The sequence below is a fragment of the Camellia sinensis genome, chromosome 9 (genome assembly GCF_055761805.1).
Source record: "Camellia sinensis isolate YWXY chromosome 9, ASM5576180v1, whole genome shotgun sequence".
In the NCBI taxonomy this organism is placed as follows: domain Eukaryota; kingdom Viridiplantae; phylum Streptophyta; class Magnoliopsida; order Ericales; family Theaceae; genus Camellia; species Camellia sinensis.
Window position 1 is genome coordinate 47,296,456 of NC_138969.1, and position 24,385 is coordinate 47,320,840.

General features: G+C 32.6%; 2 protein-coding genes across 2 annotated transcripts; one reads left to right on the top strand and one right to left on the bottom strand.

Annotated features, from left to right (window-relative positions):
- Nucleotides 1–4,127: 4,127 nt before the first annotated feature.
- On the bottom strand, nt 4,128–9,307 carry LOC114277421 (cytochrome P450 CYP82D47-like). Its single transcript, XM_028219321.2, has 3 exons — nt 8,561–9,307; nt 7,138–7,474; nt 4,128–5,036 (listed from the first exon to the last, which is right to left on the bottom strand). Exons 1-3 carry the CDS (start codon nt 9,172–9,174, stop codon nt 4,416–4,418), a joined length of 1,572 nt encoding a protein of 523 aa, XP_028075122.2. The 5' UTR covers nt 9,175–9,307; the 3' UTR covers nt 4,128–4,415.
- A 9,673-nt stretch (nt 9,308–18,980) lies between these two features.
- On the top strand, nt 18,981–20,246 carry LOC114277095 (uncharacterized). The gene has a single exon (XM_028218915.2). The coding sequence runs from the start codon at nt 18,981–18,983 to the stop codon at nt 20,244–20,246; it is 1,266 nt and encodes a 421-aa protein (XP_028074716.2).
- The last annotated feature ends 4,139 nt before the right edge of the window (nt 20,247–24,385 follow it).

Here is a 24,385-nt window from a genome sequence, read left to right on the forward strand (position 1 = left end):
ATTTCATTTCCTCATTTCTCACAATTAATTATCCCAATTAATTAAACAATGTAATTAGGTCAATTCCCATAATTAACATTTCAACCCTTAGGTCCCATTTTCATCAATGAGTTAACATTTATTCCATTTCTCTATGCCAAACATGCATCTAGGTTTATTATGGATAAAACCCCAACTTTTGTAAAATAACACAAAAGCCCCCAAACTTTCACCAAATTACCAAACCAACCCCAACATCTCAAAATACTAAAATTTAAAGACAAAACTCATAGAGAGGAGTAGGATATCCCTACCTCAAATTCGGAGCCCCAAAGGAGAAGATGACAAAACCCAACGTGCTCCAAATCTCGAAATTTTCAGATTAAAATGTAGCCCTCGACGATCAACAACTTTTTTGTAAAGGCCAAAGATGAGCAAATCACTTCTACTAGATCAAAACCTAGAGAGAAGGTAAAGTTCTAGAGTGAGAGGCTCAACAATGGTGTTTTTAGAAAAGTAGGAGAGAGAAGAGAAAGTGAAAAAGTGATTTGAAAAGTCAAAACACGGAACTTAAACCCAGTCGCCCCGCTCGAGCGTAAAACACTCCGCTCGAGCGTAACTCACAGACTCCCGCTCGAGTGCCAACAATCCCGCTCGAGCGGCGAATACACACTCCCAGAACTTCTGCAGAACCAGGTCTCCGCTCGAGCTCCCAACTCCCCGCTCGAGCGGCACTCACGTAACCCCGCTCGAGCGGCCAATACCACGCTCGAGCGTCCAACACTGCACAGAAAACACTGGATGGGTGCAATCCCCGCTCGAGCGCCAATACCCCCGCTCGAGCGGACAGGTTAAAACCTGGGCAACTAGTTTTGGTTTCTAAACTCAACAAACCTGTAACAAACCTGCCCAACACATCCTATAACTCAAATACGAAGTAAAAAGGATGCAAACAAGATAATAAACAACTACCCTCAACCACGGACACATGTCCGGATCACTGTACAACAAGGGTAAACCCGGGATCGCTATATTTTTCATGGAGATCTTTATAAAATGGTGTCATGAGTAATACTTTTGAGTACTATTGTTATGTGACAAGTTTTTCTTTTGGATTATGGTGTGGGCTATTAGTTTGCTAGAAACATTGGATCTTTTTTGTATTACAGGCTTATGTAATGAACCTTTTAATTAAGGTGTTTTGGATATTTTGGGATTATGAAAATGCAGAAGAATGTTTGGATCTTTTCAATGTAACCAGGTTATGTTGCTCTTAGGTTTTTTTTTGTATTGTTTGCCTTGTTCTTGTCCTCATTTGCTCTTTGCTTATGTGGTGTGTGAACATGATGGTTTTTGTTGTCTAAATTGTCTTTTTTTGTTTTTTTGGTTTATGTGTCTTTGTATAGTTGGTTAGCTCCTAGGGTATACCCCTTGTATCTTGTAGTTTTTTGTCGTTTTATTTATGACTTTATTCATCTCCCCCCCCCCCCTCCAAAAAAAAAAAAAAAAAATAGCCTATAACAGTGGTTAATAACCGTCGCTGTAAATAAAATTCGAAACGAATTCTATGGTTATAGCGACAGTGTAAAACTGATGGAATAGAGTCAAAATATAGCAGCGGTTTACAAAATGTCGCAAAAGTGAAGGATATAGCAACAGTCGACCCGTCGCTATAAAGTTAGCAAGTAATTGGTACATTCAAGATATAGCGACATTTGTAATTGCCACTACATCAACCGTCGCAATAAAAATAACTATACCAGCGTTTGCGAAAAACGTCACTATAAGGATATGCCGACAGGGCTATTGCGGCGGTTTGGCCGCCACTATTGCAACCGCGGGTAAAGGTGTTTTAGTTTTTAGCGACGCTTTTTCCTGCTTTTAGCGACAGTTTTGGCCGCTACTAAATCTTGATTTTTAGGTAGTGATTGTTTCCTTTAACAACAGAAAAATGCGTTCAAGTGAAAAATTCAATTGGTGAACTTTGTCCTCCGCAATCTACAACCAAAAAGAGTTTCACGAGAACTTGAATATTATAGAATATAACAATACGATATATTATGATATAGAATTTTGATTTATTTATCACAATTCTATTCTATATTATTCACAATTCTAATTGGTTTGAATGAAATCCCAACTACTGAAGTTCAAGAATGCAAATAAAATAAAATAATGTATTAGTTGAGTTTATTGGGGACCAACAAAAATTGTAGGTAAAATGTCACTAATCCTTTTACAACCAAATAGATTTGTTTCAAAAATGAAATAATATGATTAAATATACTTTTTTTCAAAATTCCTTTATTTTGTTCTTAAAAGTATAATTTTTGCAGACAAATTATTTTTGCCCCTAAAAATTTGTCTCTAAAATCTTAATTTCTTATAGTGGCTATGTGATTTTGGTGGAATGGTTGTTAGTGTATTGTTGGTTTGTCAGTGCTAATTTTTTTTTTTTAAAATTTCCCTTGTAAATGTTTTTATTGTGAATATATTGTCATTTTGCTGTCAATTGTTAGGCTATTATGGTTTCATTGGTGGCACTGATAAGCTTGGCACAATTAAAGTCGTTTGATTGCCGGATTTTGTTTAGAGATTGGTATAGAAATAAAATTTAATAAAGAATGGGAACTGATTTTACAATCATTTGTGATGTTGCAAATATTTGTTAGAATTTTTTAGCCAGATATGTTCAAAAATTCATGCATGGATTCATTATGCTCCTGTGATTTGGAACCAAGTAGTAGTTGCTTCTAAAGTTTAAGCATATACCATTCTTCCAAATTTATTAGGGTTTTGAGCTATTTGAATTTCTAAAAAATTATGAATGAACCTCTGCTTCCCTTTTGATGCTGTGGTCAATTAAAAGTATAATTTCCGGCAAAATAAAACGATACCCAATGAAAAATCACCTCAAGATCAAGTCTCCTGAATGCTAAATAAATTATAATATTATGCACATATGCTTAGCCATTTAAAAAAAAAGAAGGGGTATTTGAGAAGATGCACACTACGTGCACCTGGATAGAAAAATTATATGAAGCTTTACTACAAATACTTACTAGAAGAAGAATCAAACTTCAGACATAGTGGTTGAGGATTGCTTTGTGGAGAAGGTTGGTTACTCTTTAGTGGTTAAATATTTATTTTGACAATGAACTATTGAAAAACTATTTGTGAACACATTTGTATAGAATTATCTATACTCAAGCAAATTATCAATGTTATTTTCTAATTAACTTCACAAGGAAAACTTGAAAGTGGATTTGTTTTCAGTTCCAACTCTGATTTGCATTGGTGCTAGAGAAAAGGAAAAGAGAGAAGATATAAAGCAATTCTGTCAATCGGCTAACCTACATAGAGCTTCATTTTAAGACAATAAAAGGCCAATTTGTTTTTTGGTTGACACTTGCATGAAATGTAAGATGTGGTTATAATTGATAGGTTATAAAATAAGAAATATTTGTGTATTTGTGTTGGAGATTTTTTCAAATATAAAAATAAAAATTCTATAATAAAAAAGAAAAAAATAAGAAATGCACAAAACATTGGATAAGTTAATAAATTTACTTGCCTTGCTCATAAACCTTTAGTTAGTTTTTTCGTCATAAAAAACAGACAAACAAACAAAAAAAATTAGTAAATCTTTTACCTACCTTTCAACGTTTACAAAGTCCAATTATGTAGAATAAAAAAAGATATTACTATTAGAGATGGAAGTAGAATTTTATCATTGGAGGAGTTAAAGATAAATAATTTTTTTACTATATATACAAATACACACATATATATATATATATATATATATATAATATGATATATAAATTATATATATACACATAAAAAAATCAAATACTATAGAAGTTATCTCTAATAAGATTAAAAAAAAAAAAAAAAAAAACTTTGGGTAGAAAATAAAAATAAAAATGTAAGATGGTAAAAGAATGTGATACATATCTTTTGTACTAGGAAATTATTTTATATATAAAATATGATATCTATTTTAAAAATATTAATGGTAAATATAGTTTTTCACAAAAACAGAAGATCCATAAACCCCTCATAGTTTTCTCCTAATTTTGCCCTGATAACTACCCTATTCTAATCACATGCAATTGGCACTGTTCTAAACTAGCAAGGGCCATAGGTTGTTAATTTCACACAGCATTTTAATTTCGCTAATTTTACATGTATTGAAAAAAAAAAACACAATAATATTTTTACATGCCCTGAAAAAAAAAAAAAAAAAAAAAAAAACAGTAATATGCACATAAAAATCAATATGGAATTTAGATTCATTTTGAGTACCACTTACATCAAAAATGAATTTAAACTACACATTGATTTTTTTGTGTTTTTTTGTATTTTTTTTTTTTTTTTTGAGACGATATTTTGTGAAAATAATAACATTATTATTTTTAATAGTTGACAAGCTATTAATAAAGATTAGGAGATAAACGAGGGGTGACAAGTACTTCAAGTGGAGTGACTTTGAGATTTGTTAGTCCAGCGCTCTCAGTCATATCAATTAGTGCATTGGATGGAGTCGAAAGCTCGAAGCCATGGAGAAACCTAGCTAGCACCAAGTGCAACATTTGGACGCCGAATGATGTTCCAGGGCACACCCTTCTTCCAGCTCCAAAGGGGATCAACTCAAAATGCTGACCCTTGACATCAACATGTTTGTGGCTTGTAAGGAACCTCTCCGGTCGAAACTCCGATGGCTCTGGCCATATAGTTGGGTCCCTTTGGAGCTTCCATAAGTTTAGAGTTAGGCGTGTGCCTTTGGAGACATGGTATCCACCAATAATGCAATCCTCTGTGAATTCTCTTGGGCCTGATAATGGGCCTGCTGGATATAACCTTAATGTCTCTTTAACTATGCCTTGGAGGTATACTAATTTTTCGATATCTGTTTCGTCCACTTGTCTTTCCTTACCGATGTGGATGTCCACTTCTTCTTGAGCTTTCTTTAACACGTGGCGATTGTTCATTAGTAATGAGAGTGCCCATGTCAGCATTCCTGCAGTTGTATCGGCACCTCCAGTGATCAAAACCTACAAATCGTAAAGCCAGCAACTATTAGCAAATTAAAAGGCAGTGCCCATAGGCAATTTGAGTAGTGTTGAGTGTGATGATCATTTGAAACTTGGTTGTGTTTGACACCATGTTCAACTTGGAATGACGAAAAAATTATTAATAAAATATCAGTCTTGCTAATAAGTGTTTTTAGGGTATAATATACTTTTCATTAATTCTAGTATAATTTTACTGAATTCGAGACACTTTTTAACATTTTTATATTCTGTAGAGAATTTTTACATACTTCCTAACATTAAGCAATACACATAGGACACTTGCTAACTAGTGCCAAAGAAAATTATGTGTGAACAGAAAATTTGACAAAATAATTTGATCCTTATCGGCCAACTAGATTTCTCACTAAAAACCTTTGACTGGTCTTGTATTAGTGGTTGATTATTTATGGGAGCAGCTTGTCTCCAGTCCTTAATCGAATTGGACAGTGCTATTCGACCCGTGGGGGCTTACCACGGGTCATGTTTTGATAATCCGAATTGTTGAATGTATAGAACTCGTCGAGTATTATATGCTTGTAAAAAAATCACGTTGATCGGATATCGATAGTTATGTGATCAAATTAGTTTTATATAAAAAAAAATAAACGGTGAACAAATTAACGGTTGACAAAATACTGATATGATAAGATAATTATTGATATATGATCAATGTAATTTTTTAACAGACATATAGTACTCAACAAATTCTACACATTGATTGGTTTGAATTATCAAAACAAAACTCATGGTAGACTCCACAGACCGAATGATATTATCCAGTCCGATAAAGGGCTGGAGGCCAGCTGTCCCATTATTTATTGTGGAAAATAAAGCAAGGATAAGCACCGGATTCACGTTTATTTATTTATAACTAGAGAAGAGCATAGAAACTTTGTAACGAGGGCCCGCTTACCTGAAATTTCTTTAGCTCAAAAAGAAAAACATCTTTTTATAATATAATATAAAATATTATTATTTGGAATAAACTACATAAGAAAAGAATCTTCTATTTTATATTGTCATGTTTAAAAAAGAGAGAAAAAAAAAAACAAAAAAGTTTAAGAACCGAAGATTTATAACACTGAAAGAAAAAAAGGGACCAAAAAATTAGTAACATATAATTGCATTAAAAAGGATATGAATCCCCTTCATTTCATGATGGATAATTATGAAACAATCATATTGACATGTTTTTATTTTAGGTTAGGTTTCACTCCAATTCAAATAGGATTGGAGGATATTGGTGGGCCTCTGTAGATCCATCATGGAGCCCGTATCGATGATCCAAACTATTGAATGTGTAAAACTCGTTAAGTACTTCATCTCGACAAAAAAATCATGTTGATTGGATATCGATTGTCACTTGATCAAATCACATTTATGTTAACGGTAAGTATGATTTTTTAAATAAATTGTAGATACTAATGTGATTTGATCTAGTGTCTATCGATATACAATCAACGTAATGTTTTGCAGAGATGAAATACTTAACAAGCGCTACATGTTGATTGGCTCGGATCATCGATATGGGCTTTGTGGTGAACTCACGGAGGCCCAATAACACTCTCTAATTGGGTTTTTCAACTAGGGAAAGCCCTCTCCTTTTATTTTAAATTCCAAATTAAAAATATATATATATATATATATATAGATTTAGGATGTTGTCAACCTATACCTTTACTGCATAAATTAAAAAGATTTTAAAATTATAAATACTTTATAACACACTTTTACAATGCGGATCTTATTTTAATAATTTAAATTATTTATAGTATAAATATACGTGTATAAATTATATATTAAAACAAATAACTTGGAATCATAATTACGCAAGTTTATAATATTTATTTTCAGATAAATAGACAATCTATTTGAAAAGCATACTTTGTTACTATTTATAAAAATAAATAAAATAATAATGTTAACCAGATCAATTTAATTTTGTAAGTAATAATATATACAAAAATATATAAGATGAAAACTTCATATCACCAACCACCAAAAAAATGGGTCACAAGTCCACGAATCTTCACTACACCGGTCCAGTCCAACGAGCCTGGCCCAGAGGAAGAAAACTTACCAAGCACGTCGCCTTGTTGATGACATCAATATCGTACCCAGCAAGGTCAGTGTCTTCAAGAGTTGACAGCATCACGTACATGAAGTCCTGCTCGTCGTTAGAATCACCGGAATCTCTCTTGCGACGGTGCTCCTCCAACCAACCCCCAACAAGACAGTCCATTTCCTTCGCAGTCTCTTTCATGGCCTTTTCATGTCCACCCAAGTCCAACCACCTCAGAAATGGGAATGCATCAGACACCAAAAACAGCCCCAAATACTTGAAGAAATCCCTAAACGCCTTCTGACACCGCCGCGCCTCCTCCTCGTCATCACCACCGCTACCGCTACCAAAATACCTGATGTAGATTGAAATTTAAAAGTTATAAATTTTATTTTATTATTTAGTATTTAGTTAGAATTATTGTTTAAGACTAAGATTTTACTTTTCTATTTATTTCCTCTGTATTTGGTTAGGGATTTAGTAAGCACTGTATTTGATTAGGGATTTAGAGAGAGAGAAAAAAAAATATATATATATATATATATATATACTAGTCTTAGTTTAATTATTATTTTGAGACTTAAAAAATACAAAATGACAAAAATAGAATAAATAAATTAATAAGACAAAATATCATATTCAATCTATAATCATTACACTTTATTTCTTACAAAAGTCAAAAAATCAAACCAAACAAGACTAAAAAAATCAAGCTACAAAAATCTCAACACAAAAAAAAAAAAAAAATTAACAATATTAGCTAATGTCAAACGAGCTTTATATTTCCCCTACTTTTATATCCTTTTTCCTTTTATCTTTCTAAGTCTCCTCACAAATTATTTAACCAAACTTTACAAATTCTCTCACCAAACACATCACTTTGCTTGTTTTTACTTTTTAAAAAATACTTTTCAAAAAATTCTACTTTTTTTATTTTTTGTGTTTTTTTATTTTTACTGAATTTTTTTAATATTTTAAACAATTTTTTTACTTTTTAGACACACCTAACATAAATACACCTAAAAAGTAAAAAAATTGTAAAAAAAAATCTTTTAAAAATTCACTAAATACCAAAAATATAAAAAAAATATATAAGAATTCAGTACATTTTTTGTATTTTTATGTATTGATTAATTTTTTAAAATATTTTTTCACAAATTTTTTACTTTTTAGATACATTTAAGTAAGATGCATCTAAAAAAGTAAAAAAAATGTTTAAAATTTAAAAAATATTCACTAAAAACAAAAAAAAAACTATGAAAACTTAAAAAGTCAATTTTTAAAAAATTTAATTCAAAAAACTGAAACCAAACGCATTGATTAATTTTCTTATTTCATTTATTTTCTTCCTCTTCAAGAATTAATTTTTATTTTGGTGTGCGATTTTACTACTGTTTACGTTTTATGTTGCGTCAATCACTATCAATATCAATATCAATACCTCTTTCCGGCGACCATTCTAACCACCACGTTGAGAGTCAAGTCCGCAAACCACTGCTTCATCTCCACCATAATCGTCCCTGAGCTATCTCTCTTTTCTCTCCAAACCTTGTGAAGCTCTTTAATGGCGGTGTCGGTTTCGGAGACTCGGACGTGCTTGAACTGCTCGAGCCGGCGGTGACCAACGAGCTCGAGCGAGATTATCTTGCGGAGCTCGCGCCAGTATGAGCCGTATGGGGAGAACGCGAGCATGGCGTAGTTGTAGCCGAGGTGTTCAGCGGCGATGAATTTGGGGCGAGACGAAACTGCTATGTCGTGGGTGGTGAAGCATTCTTTGGCTATCTCCCAATTGCTCACCACCACAGCTCGGTGGAGGCCGAGGCGGATGGTGAAAATGGGTCCGTATTTGTCGGACATGGAAGCTAAGGTTTTGTGGGGTAGTTGAGAGCCACCGAGGAGGTGGAGGTGGCCTAGTATCGGCCATGCACCACCAGCTTCTGGGGGTGAAATTGCCTTGGAAGTTTTAGATCTGTGTAGTAAATAGTAGAGAAGTAGGACTGAAGCAAAGGCTAAAGCTATGGAAGTGTTTGCGACTGAGATATTAAGAACATCCATGGCAGCTTATGGCAATTGGATTTGTTTTGGGTTTAAGGTTTTCTACTAACTATATATATATATACATAGTGATATTATAGTAATTCAAACTTAATCATTTAAAAATTATCTATAATTATCAATGATGTAAATTATTCTGTAGGTTAATGTATATATGGTATATACTCTTAGATGTGTTAGGTATTAATTCCTTAAATATATTTGGAAATAATCATAGTTAGGTTTCTTGTAGGATATGTTTTCTTGTAGGATATACTTTCTCATAGTTAGCTTTTAGTAAGATTCTTTTTCTCAGCCTATATATACAGACCTTCTATTAGATAGGATAAATACATTCAATACAATACATATTATTTCCTTTCTCTCTACTATTCTAATATGGTATTAGAACTAGATTAAATATTTAGTAATTTCGCTTCATCGGGCGGTAGCCTTACCTTGACCGCCCACCGGACCTCAACCCATTTTACGACCATATTTTATTTTCCTATATCGCTTCGTGGTGATTTCTTCCTCTATCCACTAATTTATTCATATCTTAAATATCTCTATCATATATTTTTTTTGTAATCACAATCTTTTTTCTTTTTTTTTTTGTATTGAATGAATTGTATTTCCTCTAAAAAATAAAAAAATAAAAAAATTATACCTATATCATGGTTAGTATGGTTATACACCATGCAAACCACCCAAGTTGCCCTCTTTGACACACAACCCAAGTCGTCCCTTGACACATCACCCAAGCCATCCCCTCCGGCGCACAATTCAAGCCACCCTCTCTAGCGCACAATCCAAGCCACCTTTTCTAATGTACAACTTAAGTTGCACCTTGCGCACAATCCAAGCCGTTCCTGACGCACTTAGTCATCTGTTACCATCATCATTTAGCACCACGTTAGAAGTTATGTGTGTATCACGTTTGTTGGTCTTGACATCCAGTTCTCTACATCAATTCGGCATGACCCCTTTAAATTGTTTCGACATTGATTCCAATTAGTTTCTACAACGGTCCGACATAACCTCTTTAAACTATACTGACATCCAGTTCTCTACATCGGTCCGACATGACCCCTTTAAACTGTCCCAACATTAATTTCGATTAGCTGCTACAATGGTTCGGCATGACCTTAAACTGTCTCGGCATTAGTTTCGGCCAGTTCTTTCAACGGTCCAACATGACCATAAATTGTCTCATGTCCCAGCATTAGTTTCTGCCCGACATGACCATAAACTGTCTCTCGGCATTAGTTTCATCCTCTAATCTATCTCAAGTATCCTTGCATTCCCATTCAGACTTTGTAATTTATTTGCCTTTTATTTTATTTTTTAGTTTTATTTCATATTTTAGTTTCTTTCTCCAAACTCAAGATGTTTATCTTCCTTAAGTTTGAGAGGGATATTGATGTATATATGGTATATATTCCTAAATATATTTGAGAATAACCATAATTAGATTTCTTATAAAGTACTCATTCTGTTTCTAGTAAGATTATTTTTCTCAGCCTATATATACAGGTTTTCTATTATATAGGATAAATACATTCAATACAATACATATTATTTCATCCCTCTCTTATTCTAACAATATATATAAATTTCATATTGAGGAGTGAGGGAGACCCCCTCCAATCACTACCCCCACCACCTCCCCCACACACATGTGGCAGGTGGTGATTGGAGAACAAGGGAAACAAAAAAAAAAATCCAACCAATAAGAAAAAGAGGGGTCAAAGAGGGTGAAAAAAAAAAAGGGAATCTTAAACATTTTTATTTCATATTACACAAATTTAATTTACCATAAAATCACCTATCAAAAAAATAACTGAGTGGATAAGTTTCCTTATTTGATATATATAACATGCATATAAAATAGTTTATAGTGGCTTTGTCTTATATGCAATGTTTGAAGTGCGTAGATGAGACCACTTCACGGTAAAACGGGATCAATTATTTGAGTTTTGACTTGTGTTAATTTTTGGGTTTTTTTTTTTTTTTTTGACCAGATAATTTTTGGCTAAAATTAGATTTCAATCATTTGTTTTATAATCTCAATCAAATTTTAGTCCTCATTTGACAAGTGAATTGGATTTAAGTTAGGATCAAAATAATATAAAAAGATAAAATAAAAATACTCAGAACTCTCAAAGTTGGAGACCCTCATAATGTCTAAAATAATGTAGATCAATCATGTGCTTTTTTTTCCCTTCTTGGACCAATCACAAGTGAGTGAGGGTTGTGGAGTTGTGTTTTTTGGGAGTCTGTAGTATTGTTGAAAGATAAAATTAGCTAAAAAAATTAATAACACAAAATATCACATCCAAATCATAATTATTTTACTTTTTCTCACAAAAAAATAAAAAGTCAAGAAAAAAAAATTCAGATTAAAAAATCAAAATATTAATTTTTAATAAATAGAACTAATTTAACCAAGCTAAATTAATCAAAAAAATCAAAAAGTCAAGTTAAAAAAAAAATCCCAAACAAACCCTTAGCTTATGTTTGGGAAGTGGGTTTTGTGGCTTTTTTGGTTAAAATAGTCACAAAAAAACAAAATAGGTTTTTTTGTCCAATAAAACAAAATATCACATCTAACTCATAATCATTACATTCTTTCTCTCACAAAAAAAAATCAAAAAAGTCAAAAGTTTTTCACAAATCAAGCTTTTTAACCCCAGGCTAAAATAGCCAAAAAATTTAAAAAGCCAAAAAGCGAACTCACTTCCCAAACGAAGCCTTAATGTCTGATATACTTGGCTTTGCAATGTGAAATTGTACATTGTTACATATTTCAAACGACAAATTGTCAAAATATTAATTTTTGTACGAATCTTCTACAAAATAATGTGACAATTTTATTTTATAAAATAAAAATTTTATTGTCTAAACATGAAATTTAGTCAATTTATTAAGATAATTTTTATTTCGTTATTTTTTTGAGGGTCCTATCTTATCTATGATCTTGTCATTGAAATAATGAGGAGGATTCCTTCCAGTTCAGAAGGGAGCTGTTTGGGCTCGTAAGACCCAATATGGGCCATATTTTAATGATTCGAACTATTCATTTTGTTAGGTATTTCGTGTATTTCATTTACAAAAATTAGGTTGATCCGATAACTGTAACTTATTCAATTTATCCTTTTTTCACTATATAAAAAAAAAGACAATAATTGTGTTTTTAAAATAGACCATACATTTTTTTGATGATAAAAATAATAAATTGAACAAGTTGTAGTTATTGGATCAACTTAATTTTTTTTGTAGATGAAATACAAAAAATACCTGATAAAATAAACGATTCAAATGATCGAAACAAAGTCCGTAATAAACTTCACGGGCCTAAACAACCCCATCCAGTCCAAATGGATGGAAGAGAATCCACCTCCTTGAAACAAATCAACAATGCTTTTGAATGCCTTATTTTTTGTATTAGATGTGCGGGGTGGTTTGACAACATAGCAAATATTTATATATTATAAATTATCATTTTTTTTTTTGTAAAAAATTAATAAGTCAAAAAATAACTCAACCCCAAACCATTCCTCAATGAATATTGTAGATTGTAGTCGACAAATTATGTAGACCGAACATTACGCTACATTTTTAATCCCATTCACTTGGTCCAATTTATTTCTTGATGGCACTGGCAACACTCCGGAGAATTTTTTTTATCAGCAATAAAAAGGAACTTTATTGATGAATCAGAAGACTATTATATCAATAAAGGAAAAAATGACGATGAGTGCAAAAAATATCATAGCGAACCACATCAATACCAACTAAGTTGACACTAAGAAAACCACCCAATCATATATCATGAGTTGGTGAACAACCAATCACAAACACCAAAACTAAAACAAAAAGTGCAACCCAAAACTAACAAACAGCAAAAAAATCAGGACAACAACAAAGAACATCAGCTGCAATCCATATTTGCCCACACAGATCAAAATTCAGAATTTTATTAAGGGGTGAGGGATCCACACAAAATTGGTGAAGGAGATTGGAGAAAGATCCACACAAAATTCAGAATAATTTATAAGGGGTGAGTGTCATGTGGACTTTTCCTACTAGTGACATATATTGTCCTTTTTGTTACATAAATTTTTTATGTTTCTAAAATTTCTGGAATAGTTTTTGTTAGAAATGATTTTTGAAAAATCTGGATAACAGAATTTTTCATCAATTTTGGTCTATTTTTTAGGTGGGACCCATGCGCCGAATTTCGCGGGTCTAAGTGGTAACACGTTTTATGCTGCGTTGTGATTCACGTAGTATATTTAGTTGTTCAAAACTATTATCGGGTGAATGAGAAATTGAAGCCAAAGTGTGCTCCATGGAAATGGAGTTTTGGTGAAAATTCCTTAAGGTTTGTATAATGGTTTGTCCCACATTGATTTGGTGGAAAGTTTTGAATAGGTTTATAAGGCTTGAAGTTGGAACTTGGGGTAGGCCCTAAGGGACACCCAAGTTTTGTAAAGAGGGAGGTTATGGGCTAGACCCATTGAATCCAAAAAATCACCATGCACCAACTAGGCGTAGGTGTGTGGAGTGAGGTTGCCCAATATTAATTTTTTTGAACAAAAAATATTTGAATTTTATTTTATTTTTTGGTAAAATAAAATTTCTGTCCAGAATTCAAATTAATTCCGGAAATAATTTGTTCCAGTTTTTTCTCTACATCCAAACAAGTCCAAACGGGGTTTATCTGTTCAAAATTTGAACCCAACAGGTGTGTATCTGTTTATTCAAACTGAACAGGTTTCATACCTGTTCAAACAGGTTTTGCACTTGTTTAATTCAAATCTAACAGCCATATATTCTCCTATATATAGACAAGTCTCTCATTTGTTTATGGCACTGAATTTTCGTCCTTAAATTTGCTACTGCTCTCTGCATTTTGCTGCATCTAAATTTCTGTGAGGAATAGTATAAACACTTAGTGTGTTCGTTGTATGCATAAAATTGTAGTGCTGCATTTATTCATTGATTGATCATTTTATCCTGAGAGGTAAACGTTCATATTCTGAAAGTACCATGGAGAGGACGAATCTGTCTTAAGGATACAGTGTCAAACACTGGACTTGATCAAAATATTATTCAAGAAATTAATCAAGTAAGTTGTTTATTTATTTATTTAAATCAGATTTTGATTTTGTTTTTGTAACAAAATAAAAATTTATTTTTATTTATTTTATTTTATTTTTTCTGGTTTGATTTTTGTAATCAAACAAATTCTCTTCTTTCTTATTTTTCTTTTGTATTCTGTTTGTTATTTAGTACACAAACAGAGTTTATTTATTAAATACAGTGAAGATTGTCCAACAGTTTTCACCTTTGTTATTTATTTATTTTTTTTAACGAAGAACTTGTCTTTTTTTGGATCTGTCCGAAATGGAAATTCGAGGGTCATTGCTAAGTTTATGAGCTAAGAAAACATAGGGGAGAGGCCGTCGCCAAGCCTATGAACAGGACAAACGGGAAAGGATTCGACCCCTCGTCAACTTCTACTATAATTTAGTCATATTATTTGATCAAATGTGACTTACTAATTTAAATATTTAAATATTTGAAATTATTTTAATTATCCAAATTGAGAAGTAAAATTATTCTAAAGGATTAAAATTGATTGCCTCGCTTACTTTATTGGTTTTTTTTGTTTTTTTTTCAAATCAATTAACTTGTCACTCACTTAATTGTGGTTTCCTTCCTATCTGTAAAATGACAGCAATGTTAATAAATAATAAAATATATATATATATATATGGCACTGGCATCCTCCCCATCTCATATTAAATTAGAGGGTGTTGTTGGACCCATGAGACCTACTACGGGTCCTGTTTCGATAATCTCAACCGTTTGATGTGTAAAACTCATCGAGTACTATATATTTGTAAAAAATCACGTTGATCAGATATCAATAGCTACGTGATCAAATCAGTTTTGTATAATAAAAAAATAAAAGGTGAAAAAATAAATAGTTGAAAGAAAACTAATTCAATGAGATAACTATCGATATTTGATCAATATGATTTTTTACAGACATATAATAGTAAACGAATTTTACACATTAAATAATTCAAATTATCGAAACGAGGACCCTTAATAGACCTTCATAGACCTAATAACACCATCTAAATCCGTCTAAAACTCGATGAAAGCGAGACCCAAAACATATATATCCTCTCCAATACGGCTTTGCTTTCTTTCCTTTCTTTTTTGAGAGGAAAGGCGAAAATAGCATTACTATTATTCTTTACTGCTAAAGACGTGACCAAGTTTGGAATGATCAACAAGGTACATATATATCTGTGTCCATATTCTTGATTTTCCAGCTTAGGACAAATGTTGCAGCCAATTCTGGACTTTAATAGGTTGTGGGAGGAATTCGTATAATTCGTAATTCGATCTGGTCTAATTTAATTCGGTAGGTTTGAATTGATTTTTTGAATTCATGATTCGGTTTTGGATTGAAAAATTAAAAATTCGTAATCTATCGATCGATTCCAGATTGAACCTCACAGTTTCAGATTGGAATCGATTCGGACCGTATACAAATAACTTATATTTATATTATATACCCTCTCAATATAGTATCTTCTCTTATTCCATATAAAACTTAAACTCAAATCTAATCCTGTATAATATCTTCTTTTATTACTTTTGTTTGTTAGTTTTTAGTTTTAATTTATAATGATTTAAATATTTATGGTGAAACCAGTTTTCTTGTGGTTGTTTAAATTCTAGAATAGTTTGTCGCTATTATGGAAATACATGTTACTATTATGAAACTAATATAATACTATGTTTATTTTTTTATGAAATTAAAATGTTCTATATTTTTTTTTTTTTTGTTATGTAATTATGTGAATCCGTAATCCTAAACCGATCTAATCTGTATTTAAATAGATTGGTTTGAGTTGGTTTCAGGTTTTAAATGAATTAGATTAGTTCTAATTTTTCAAAAACTATAGATAATGAATTGATTTTAATTTTACCTCAATCAAATCAATTTAGATCATGCACGCCCTTAGACTTTAAATTGCTAGACTTTAAGATTGCCGCATTCAAATCACTCGAATTAAACTAAGGAAGTTGCTTGACTTTGGCAACTCCTACTGATATAGAGGGTGTTTGTTTAGGGTTTTTTGAGTCAATTTATAACTTTTAATTTTAGAAAAATTATTTTAGATTGTTTGGTTAAATTTATTTCAAATAATTTCTGATTCTAACAACTTATTTTAACTCAAAAAAACGGATTCTGAGAAGCTGCTCACCTCTTACTTCTAATTATCAACTTCTTCTGTAAACATGTTAATTTGCAGTTATATTCTTAGATTTTTTATTTTTATTTTTATTTTTATTTTTATTTTTTAAAAAATAAAAAAGCACCCAAATAGACTATAGATTTTTTTTTTTTTAATGAGAAATGTAGACAAGCAGTGAATAACAAAAAATAAAAATTAATCGAAAAAACTACTTCACAGCTTATTTAACAAACACTACTCAGTAACTTAAATCTATAATCTAACAGCTACACCAAACAGATTAACAGCTTCTGATTAAAGTCATAATCTATAATCGGTTAAGCCATAATCTATAATCTGTTTTAACAGTCACACCAAACGGGGCCATAGAATCTGACATGTGCAGAAATACACACGAATAGATAAGTTTTATAAAATTTATTAATGGAATTCAAATTTAAAAATTACTTTTTATTCTTGTATATTTTGTATGATTAGTTTTTGCATATTTAAATTTAGGGTAAATTACACTGACCTCCTCTAAGGTTTACCTTAATTACAGGAACCTCCCCTATAGTTTAAAAAATAATACTGCCCTCCCCTGATTTTGAAAATAATATACAGATTCTCCCTTCCTGTTAAAAGAGCATGGACAACGTTAAGTTCACAGCCGAAATGACCATAATACCCATAGTAGAATGAAAAAAACCCCTAATTCATTCCATTGCCTAGGGTTCACGATCAGAAATTCGAAGAGAGGAGAAGAGTGAGCAACGAAGGAATAAAGGAGAAGATGATGGCTTGGGGATTTTTTCGAAGATCTGGTTCGATTATCTTTCATAGTGCAAAGTGCGGAAGAGTTTAATCGGTTTGCTTTGTGATTTACGACTTCCAAGTAAGTTCATTAACAAATATGTTGAAGATCAAAATTTTTGGAAGAAAAAAGTATGCAATACATGGGTTTAGGGTTTACGAATGAAGGATTTTTTAGAGTTTTGGGAGTTTTGTTAGTGTAATTTTGAACAAATTTTTATGGATTCAGAGTTGTATTTTTTGGTATTTAGGGTTTTTCTAGTTCATAATCAAATATTATAATTTTTTGGATTATTCAACATCATTACTTACTAGATTTGGAGTATAAAAAAGGTTTGTTAGATTTTATTGAATTATTTTTTATTTAGGGTTTTTGTTCGATTTTGTTCAATGTAGATAGATTTTGTTCAATGCAATGTTGTATCATCTGTTTAATGTTGTGAAAAATATATACAAAAATTGTAATTTTTTTGGATTAGTAAACATTATTACTTAATATTTTGCATTATTCATGATTATCAATTTGTTTATTTGGTTCAATCATGGTAGCTTTTGAATTGCGTGAATCTGTTTTGCTAAAAATTCATTGAATTGGTTCAAATTGTTTATCTGTTCAAATTAAATGTTGATTTGTTCAAATTTGTTTATCTGTTGAAATGAAATGTTTATCTGTTGAAATTAAATGTTTATGGGTTTTGTTATATGTTACCATTTCAGCTATGGTTGCATTTCCTTCATTTGATTTAGTCATCCATTACAAGGGTAAAGTGGGCAGGATATACAATGTGGATTCTGATATGTAGTGTCATGTTGATCTGTTTAAGGATGTACATGATTCAGTTCTTAGTAACATAGGTTTGATTGAGGCTCTTGCAATTCATTTGTACTATGATATACCTAATACTGATAAGAGAAGAATGTTAGAAAATGATCTTGATATACTAGATATGTTTTACATACAAAGTGTGAGTAGAACAATTAACTTGTATGTAGATGTTGTTTATTCGATTGGGTGTGAGAGTGGAGAAGTTAATGCTAGGGATGAGGATGTTGTAGAAATAGATCAATCAGTGCATGATGGTGATGGTGATGGTGATGGTGATAGTGATAGGGATGATGAGTACTACGTGGATGATTTTGTTGGGTTTAGTGATGAAGACTTAGATTGGAATGAAAATGTGGATGTTAAAAATGAATTTGATAGCAAAAGTAGTGAATATGTGTTAAGTCAAGATGATGGCTTAGGTGAAGATGATTGTACACTTAGTGATTATCAATCAGGAAATGATGTAATGGTGTAGGATGCTAGTATTGATGATGACTTGGATGATGAACCTATTTGTAGACCTAAGAGGAGGGATTTCAAGGGAAAACAATTTCATACTCCCTATAATGATAAAAAGCCATATTTGAATTCAAAAAGGGAAGTGGTATTGGAAAAAGGGATTATTTTTGCAGATGTAAACAACTTTAGAGCTTCATTGAAAGATTATATAGTGGAAACTGGCTACAAGATTGTGAGGGACAAAAATGAGAAGTCTAGGGTAACGGCCCACTGTGCTGCTGAGAGATGTCCTTAGAGGATTTAGGCATCTCCTCTGCCAGATGGGATAACTTACAAGATAAAAACCCTAGTTCCCCAACGCACATGCAGTAGGTTAAACTAAAATACTAAGGCAACTTCAGATTGGATAACAAAAAAATTAGCTGACAGTTTTAAAAAAAAATCCAAACAAGAGGTTAGACACAATGCAAGGCAAGTTGAACAAGATGTTTGGGATTGATGTTTCAAAGATGCAATTGTATAGAGCTAAAAAAAGATGTAGAGATGAGATGGAGGGTAATCATGGAAGCCAATATGTGCTACTACCAACATATGCTGCAAAGATTAAGAAGACAAATCCTGGTAGTTTTGTGAAGATCAATTATGATAACCCACCCAAGCCAATCTCAGAGGATGAACCCACACCAGATGAAGAGAGTATAATCAGTTCTAACCCAGTGCTTAGAAGTATTTTCATCTCATTTGAGGCAATGCAAATAGGGTTTGTTAATGGATGTAGACCCTTCATAGGAGTAGATGGTTGTCACTTGAAGGGTCCTTATGATGGAGTGCTAATTTCAGTAGTTGGTTTAGATGGGAATAATGGGTTGTTTCCACTAGCAGTAGGAGTAGTGGAGTGTGAATGTAAGGCGAGTTTGACATTTTTCCTACAACACTTGAGAACAATACCGAGTGATGCATTACCCACTAGGCCTTGGACCATCATGTTTGATGGACAAAAGGGTCTTGACACAATTGTGACTGAAATCCTACCAGAGGCTAGCCATAGAAGATATTGTATGAATTTGTTTAACAACTTCAGAGATAAATTTCCTGGAATGATCTTGAGGAAGAACTTTTGGAAGGCAGCAAGGGCGTGGAATCAAAGGGCATATGATGAGGCTATGCAAGCCATTCAAGGTATCTCAAAGGAAGCATATGAATGGCTGCAAAAAGTTCCTGTTGAAGCAAGGTCTAGGCATGCATTTGATAGTAGGATAAGAAATGATCATATCACAAATAACATGACAAAATCATTCAATAATTGGTTGGGGATTTCCAGAAGTAAACTAATTTTGACAATGTTAGAGACCATAAGATGTAAGTTAATGGGCAAGTTTCAAATGAGGTATCAAAAAGCATTGCAATGGCAGTCCAATATAACTTTGAACATTAAGAAGAAACTTGATAAGACCTTTTATGAGTCCAGAAAGTGCAAAGTAAAGTATGTAGGAGAACAGGAGTATGATATTAGGGACAATGAGGGAGTGAGACACATTGTGCATATAGGTAGAATGAGTTGTTCTTGTAGAGAGTGGGAGATTTCTGGGATTCCATGCACACATGCTATGGTTGCTATCTCATACAATGGAATGAATGTGGAAAACTTTGTGCATCCCTATTACTTAAAGAAAAATATTTGCTGGCCAATGGTGGGATTATACATCCAATATCAGACCACACTATGTTGACACTAATAAATGAGGAGCCTTTGCAGCCACCACCTCTGAAAAGATTGGTAGGAAGACCAAAGAATTCCAGGAAGAAGGCTGCTCATGAGCCTCCCGCAGGCACAAGTTAGGCCAAGAGGTCTTTCATTTTGAAACGCAATTGGTGCAAGGAATTTGGGCACAATAGGAGGACATGTCAAAGAGATCCAGTCAGGGGTGGCAGAGAAGGCAGCATTTCATCTGGTAGAGGCATAGGTTCTTCATCGAGCAAATGAGGCAAATCTGTGGACAGAGGAGGTAGCATTTCATCTGGCACATGCATGGGTTCTTCATCTGACAAAAGATGCAGATTGGTGGGCAGATGAGGCACTTCATCTGGGAGAGGCAGAGGCAAAGGAAGTAGTTCATCTATAAGTATCTTTTGTTTTCTTTACCTATGCATTTTTTTGTTTCTTTTTACTATTGTTATTATGGTACTAACTAATTTTTAGTTTGCAACTAATTTTGGCTTACAACTCAAGATATTCCAAGTGGGAGAGGCAGATGAGGCACTTCATCTGGGAGAGGCAAAAACAGAGGAAGCACTTCATCTATAACCATCTTTTGTTTTCTTTGCCTTTGTATTTTTTTTTTTTTTTCCTTCTATTGTTATTATGGTACTAACAAATTTTGGTTTGCAACTATTTTTTTTTTTTTTTTTTTGGTAATTCAAGATATTCCAAGTGGGAGAGGCAGAGGCAGAGGATCATCTGGAAGAGGCATTTCAACTGAGAATGTCTGGTTAGTGCTCTAAATTGTTTGGTTTGCAAGTTATGTGCTCTACATTGTTTGGTTTGCAACTTATGTGCTCTAAATTTTTTTTTTTTTTTTTTTTTTGAGGGGGGGTTGGTTGTTTGTTGCAAATAAATGGTGCACTTAGTGATGCTTTTTTGGGTACATATGTGTGACAATGAACAGGTACAGAATATATAGATAGTGCATAGTGCTTATAGGAAGATGCACCCACTTTTGTTTTTTTGTTGTGGGCATCTTGATCACATTTTTGTAACTATGATGTACTGATAGATGAGGTGCATAGTAGTAAGACACATGTGTGACAATGAACAGGTACAGAATATATAATTATAGGATGATACACCCACTTTTGTTTTTTTGTTGTGGGCATCTTGATCATACTTTTGTAACCATGATGTAAATTTTAACTAACTATGAATCATCAAATGTAACTATGAAGCATGGATATTTGAACTTGTTTATATATGTCTGAAGCACTCATAATTGGATCAAGATTTGGGATTTGCCATGCTTTCATTCCAAGGGAAAAGTAGTACAAGCATGTTGTCTTACACTTACACTTGCATATTTCATTACACAAAAACTAGCACAATACTAGGATATCCTTGCATTACATATCTATAGAACAAGCTTTACATATGATAAATAGGTTATTTCATAATGGCAACAAACAGGGCAAACAAACTTATCACTAAACTTATGACTATCAGTAGCTTTATATGTCCTTGGTTATCTTCAACTACTTGCACTCTTGTATGCACATCCTTGAAATTGCCATGAGATAGCGGCCTTTGAACAGTATCAATAGCTTTTCAGTTGAGTTAACAGGTTTGCACCAATCCCAAAATTTGCATTTTTTTTCTACACAAGCATAGTACAAGGTTCTTTTGTTTTTGTTTCTTTCAGATTATGTCACCTTGATAGTTGTTTTTTCCCCACACAAACATGTTTTGCTTCTATATTTCAGTATGTTGCTTTCATTGTTTGATGATGCCATATCATTGAACCTGTGCATGCATAAACAAAACAAAACAAAACAAAATTTACATAGTTCACCTATAAATAACATACACAGAACTAGGGGAGAGAAAGAGAGAGAGCTCACATGAAATCTTCATCCATGTCAAGCAACGTTGTAGAAAAAGATAGAGATTTTGGAGGAAAACTTAACAAGTGCTCTGGGAATTGGAGGGAAATAGTAAGGAAGGAGGTGTATTGTTTTATAAAGGATGCCAAGGGTATTTTGGCCATTTGTAGGCTTATAGAGGCTGATGTCACTAATTTTGTGACTTTATTAACGTCAAGTTAACAGCAGGAGAAATTTGTATATTATTTTCAAAAGCAGGGGAAGGTAATGTTATTTTTTAAACTATAGGGGAGGTCCCTGTAATTAAGGTAAACCTCAGGGGAGGTAACGTAATTTATCCTTAAATTTATTCATATGATACTCAACTTTTTGAATACCAAAAAATTACTACAACAATGATTCATCCCTCTAATTTGAAAGCTCTAATTGAGCCCTAATGAGGTGGAAATTCACAAAAAAAAAAAAAAAAAAAAAGAAACTAAGGCCAAAACATCATATCAATGGGTGGGGCCAACCTCCTAGAGCTCCTTTAGAGCTCATAGTTTAGAGCCCCCAAACATTTTTCAAATTACTAATTCCAAAAATTGCTTCAAAAACTATTTTGAAAATGAATATGATATATAAGTTCAATGATATGTCAAGCAAATAATTTATTGAAAATTAGAAAATATTTAATCATCAATAAATTATTTTCTTGGCACATCACTGAATTTAGAAAGTGAGCCTAACTTTTGAGTCTGAATAATCGGTTAAACTTGTGATTTTTGAAACATATTTTTGAAATCTAGTATGACATAGTTAAACTTGTAAAGCTCACCACAAATCCTCTTTAGGCCTCATTTGGCGAGTGGTGATTTTAGCTAAAAAGTCAAAAAGTCACTAAAAACCCAAAAAGCTAACAATCTATACCAAAAAGTCAAATATTTCCTTTTTCTCTCTACTTTTTGCACATCTTTTCGTAAAAAATCAAAAAGTCATTCCAAACACACTAGTTTTTTTATATCATATTTTAGCCAAAAAGTTAAAAAAATTACTAAAAAAACATATTCCCAAACGAGGCCTTAGTGATCCAAATTGTTTGTTTTTTAGACCATGTGAGTAAAGTATCCATAAATTTTATTTTTATTAAAAAGAAAAACAGCAGCGATTCGTAGCTCAAAAGTTACACAGCTCGAATGGCTCGAAAATGCAAAACGACGTCTTTTTGCATTTTTTTTTTCTTCTTCTTTTTCTTCTTTCTGTCTTCCTTTTCCTCTCTTTTCTGTCTCAAACATTTGTGAACATTGACAAACAGAACCTCATCTTCTTCTTCCTCTACTTTCTTTCCCTAAAAACTAGCATAGCACCACTACTCTCAGTTGAAGCAAAACCACTTTCCTTCAACCAAAACATTGAACACAAAATTGATTCAACCACAAAATTGAAACACATCACAAAACTGCAATCAAAATCAAAAATCAAACCCACTCACTCACCGATCAAACACAAAAATCAAACCCACCCACTGAGAGAGAGAGAGAGATGAGAGATCTTCCCAAGAGATACACACACATATAAAAAAGGGATCTTCCCCCTCCATCATCATCCACACACACATACACAAGAGATACACACACAGACTCCTTCTCTCTTCCTCTCTCTTCTCTCTCTTTCTCTTTTCTCTCTCTATTTTAAGCTATATAAGAGGGGAAAAAATACCCAAAACGACGTCGTTTTGGGTATTCGAGCCAATTCGGGCCACGAGTTTCTCGAGCTACCAAGGATTATTCAAAGAAAAAATTCCAAAATGGAACTTCTCTACAATCCATTAAGCCTTCGTTTGACATGCTAGGCTTTTTTATTTTTTGGCTATTTTAGCCACAAAAAGACAAAATAGGCTTTTTAACTCAATATAACAAAACATCACATCTAAATCGTAATCATTTCATTTTTTCTCTCAGGAAAGTCAAAAAAATCAAAAAACCTATCCCAAACGAGACTTTTTTAGCCCTAGGCTAAAATAGCCAAAAAATCAAAAAGCAAAAAAACAACTTACATCTCAAACAAACCCTAAAAAGTTCAAAAGTTTACATTACGCTTAGCCCCTAGAGAGAAGTACCGGCCCATGAAATGTATATGTAACAACCCTCATACTGTTTACCGACTGATGACTGATTGATTACCGATAACCATCGATTACCGTTAAACTGAATTGATTATGACTGATAATTGAACTGATTAAAGTACTGAACTGACTGACTGAAATTGGAAACCGAATTGATTGAGTATATGTTAGTTA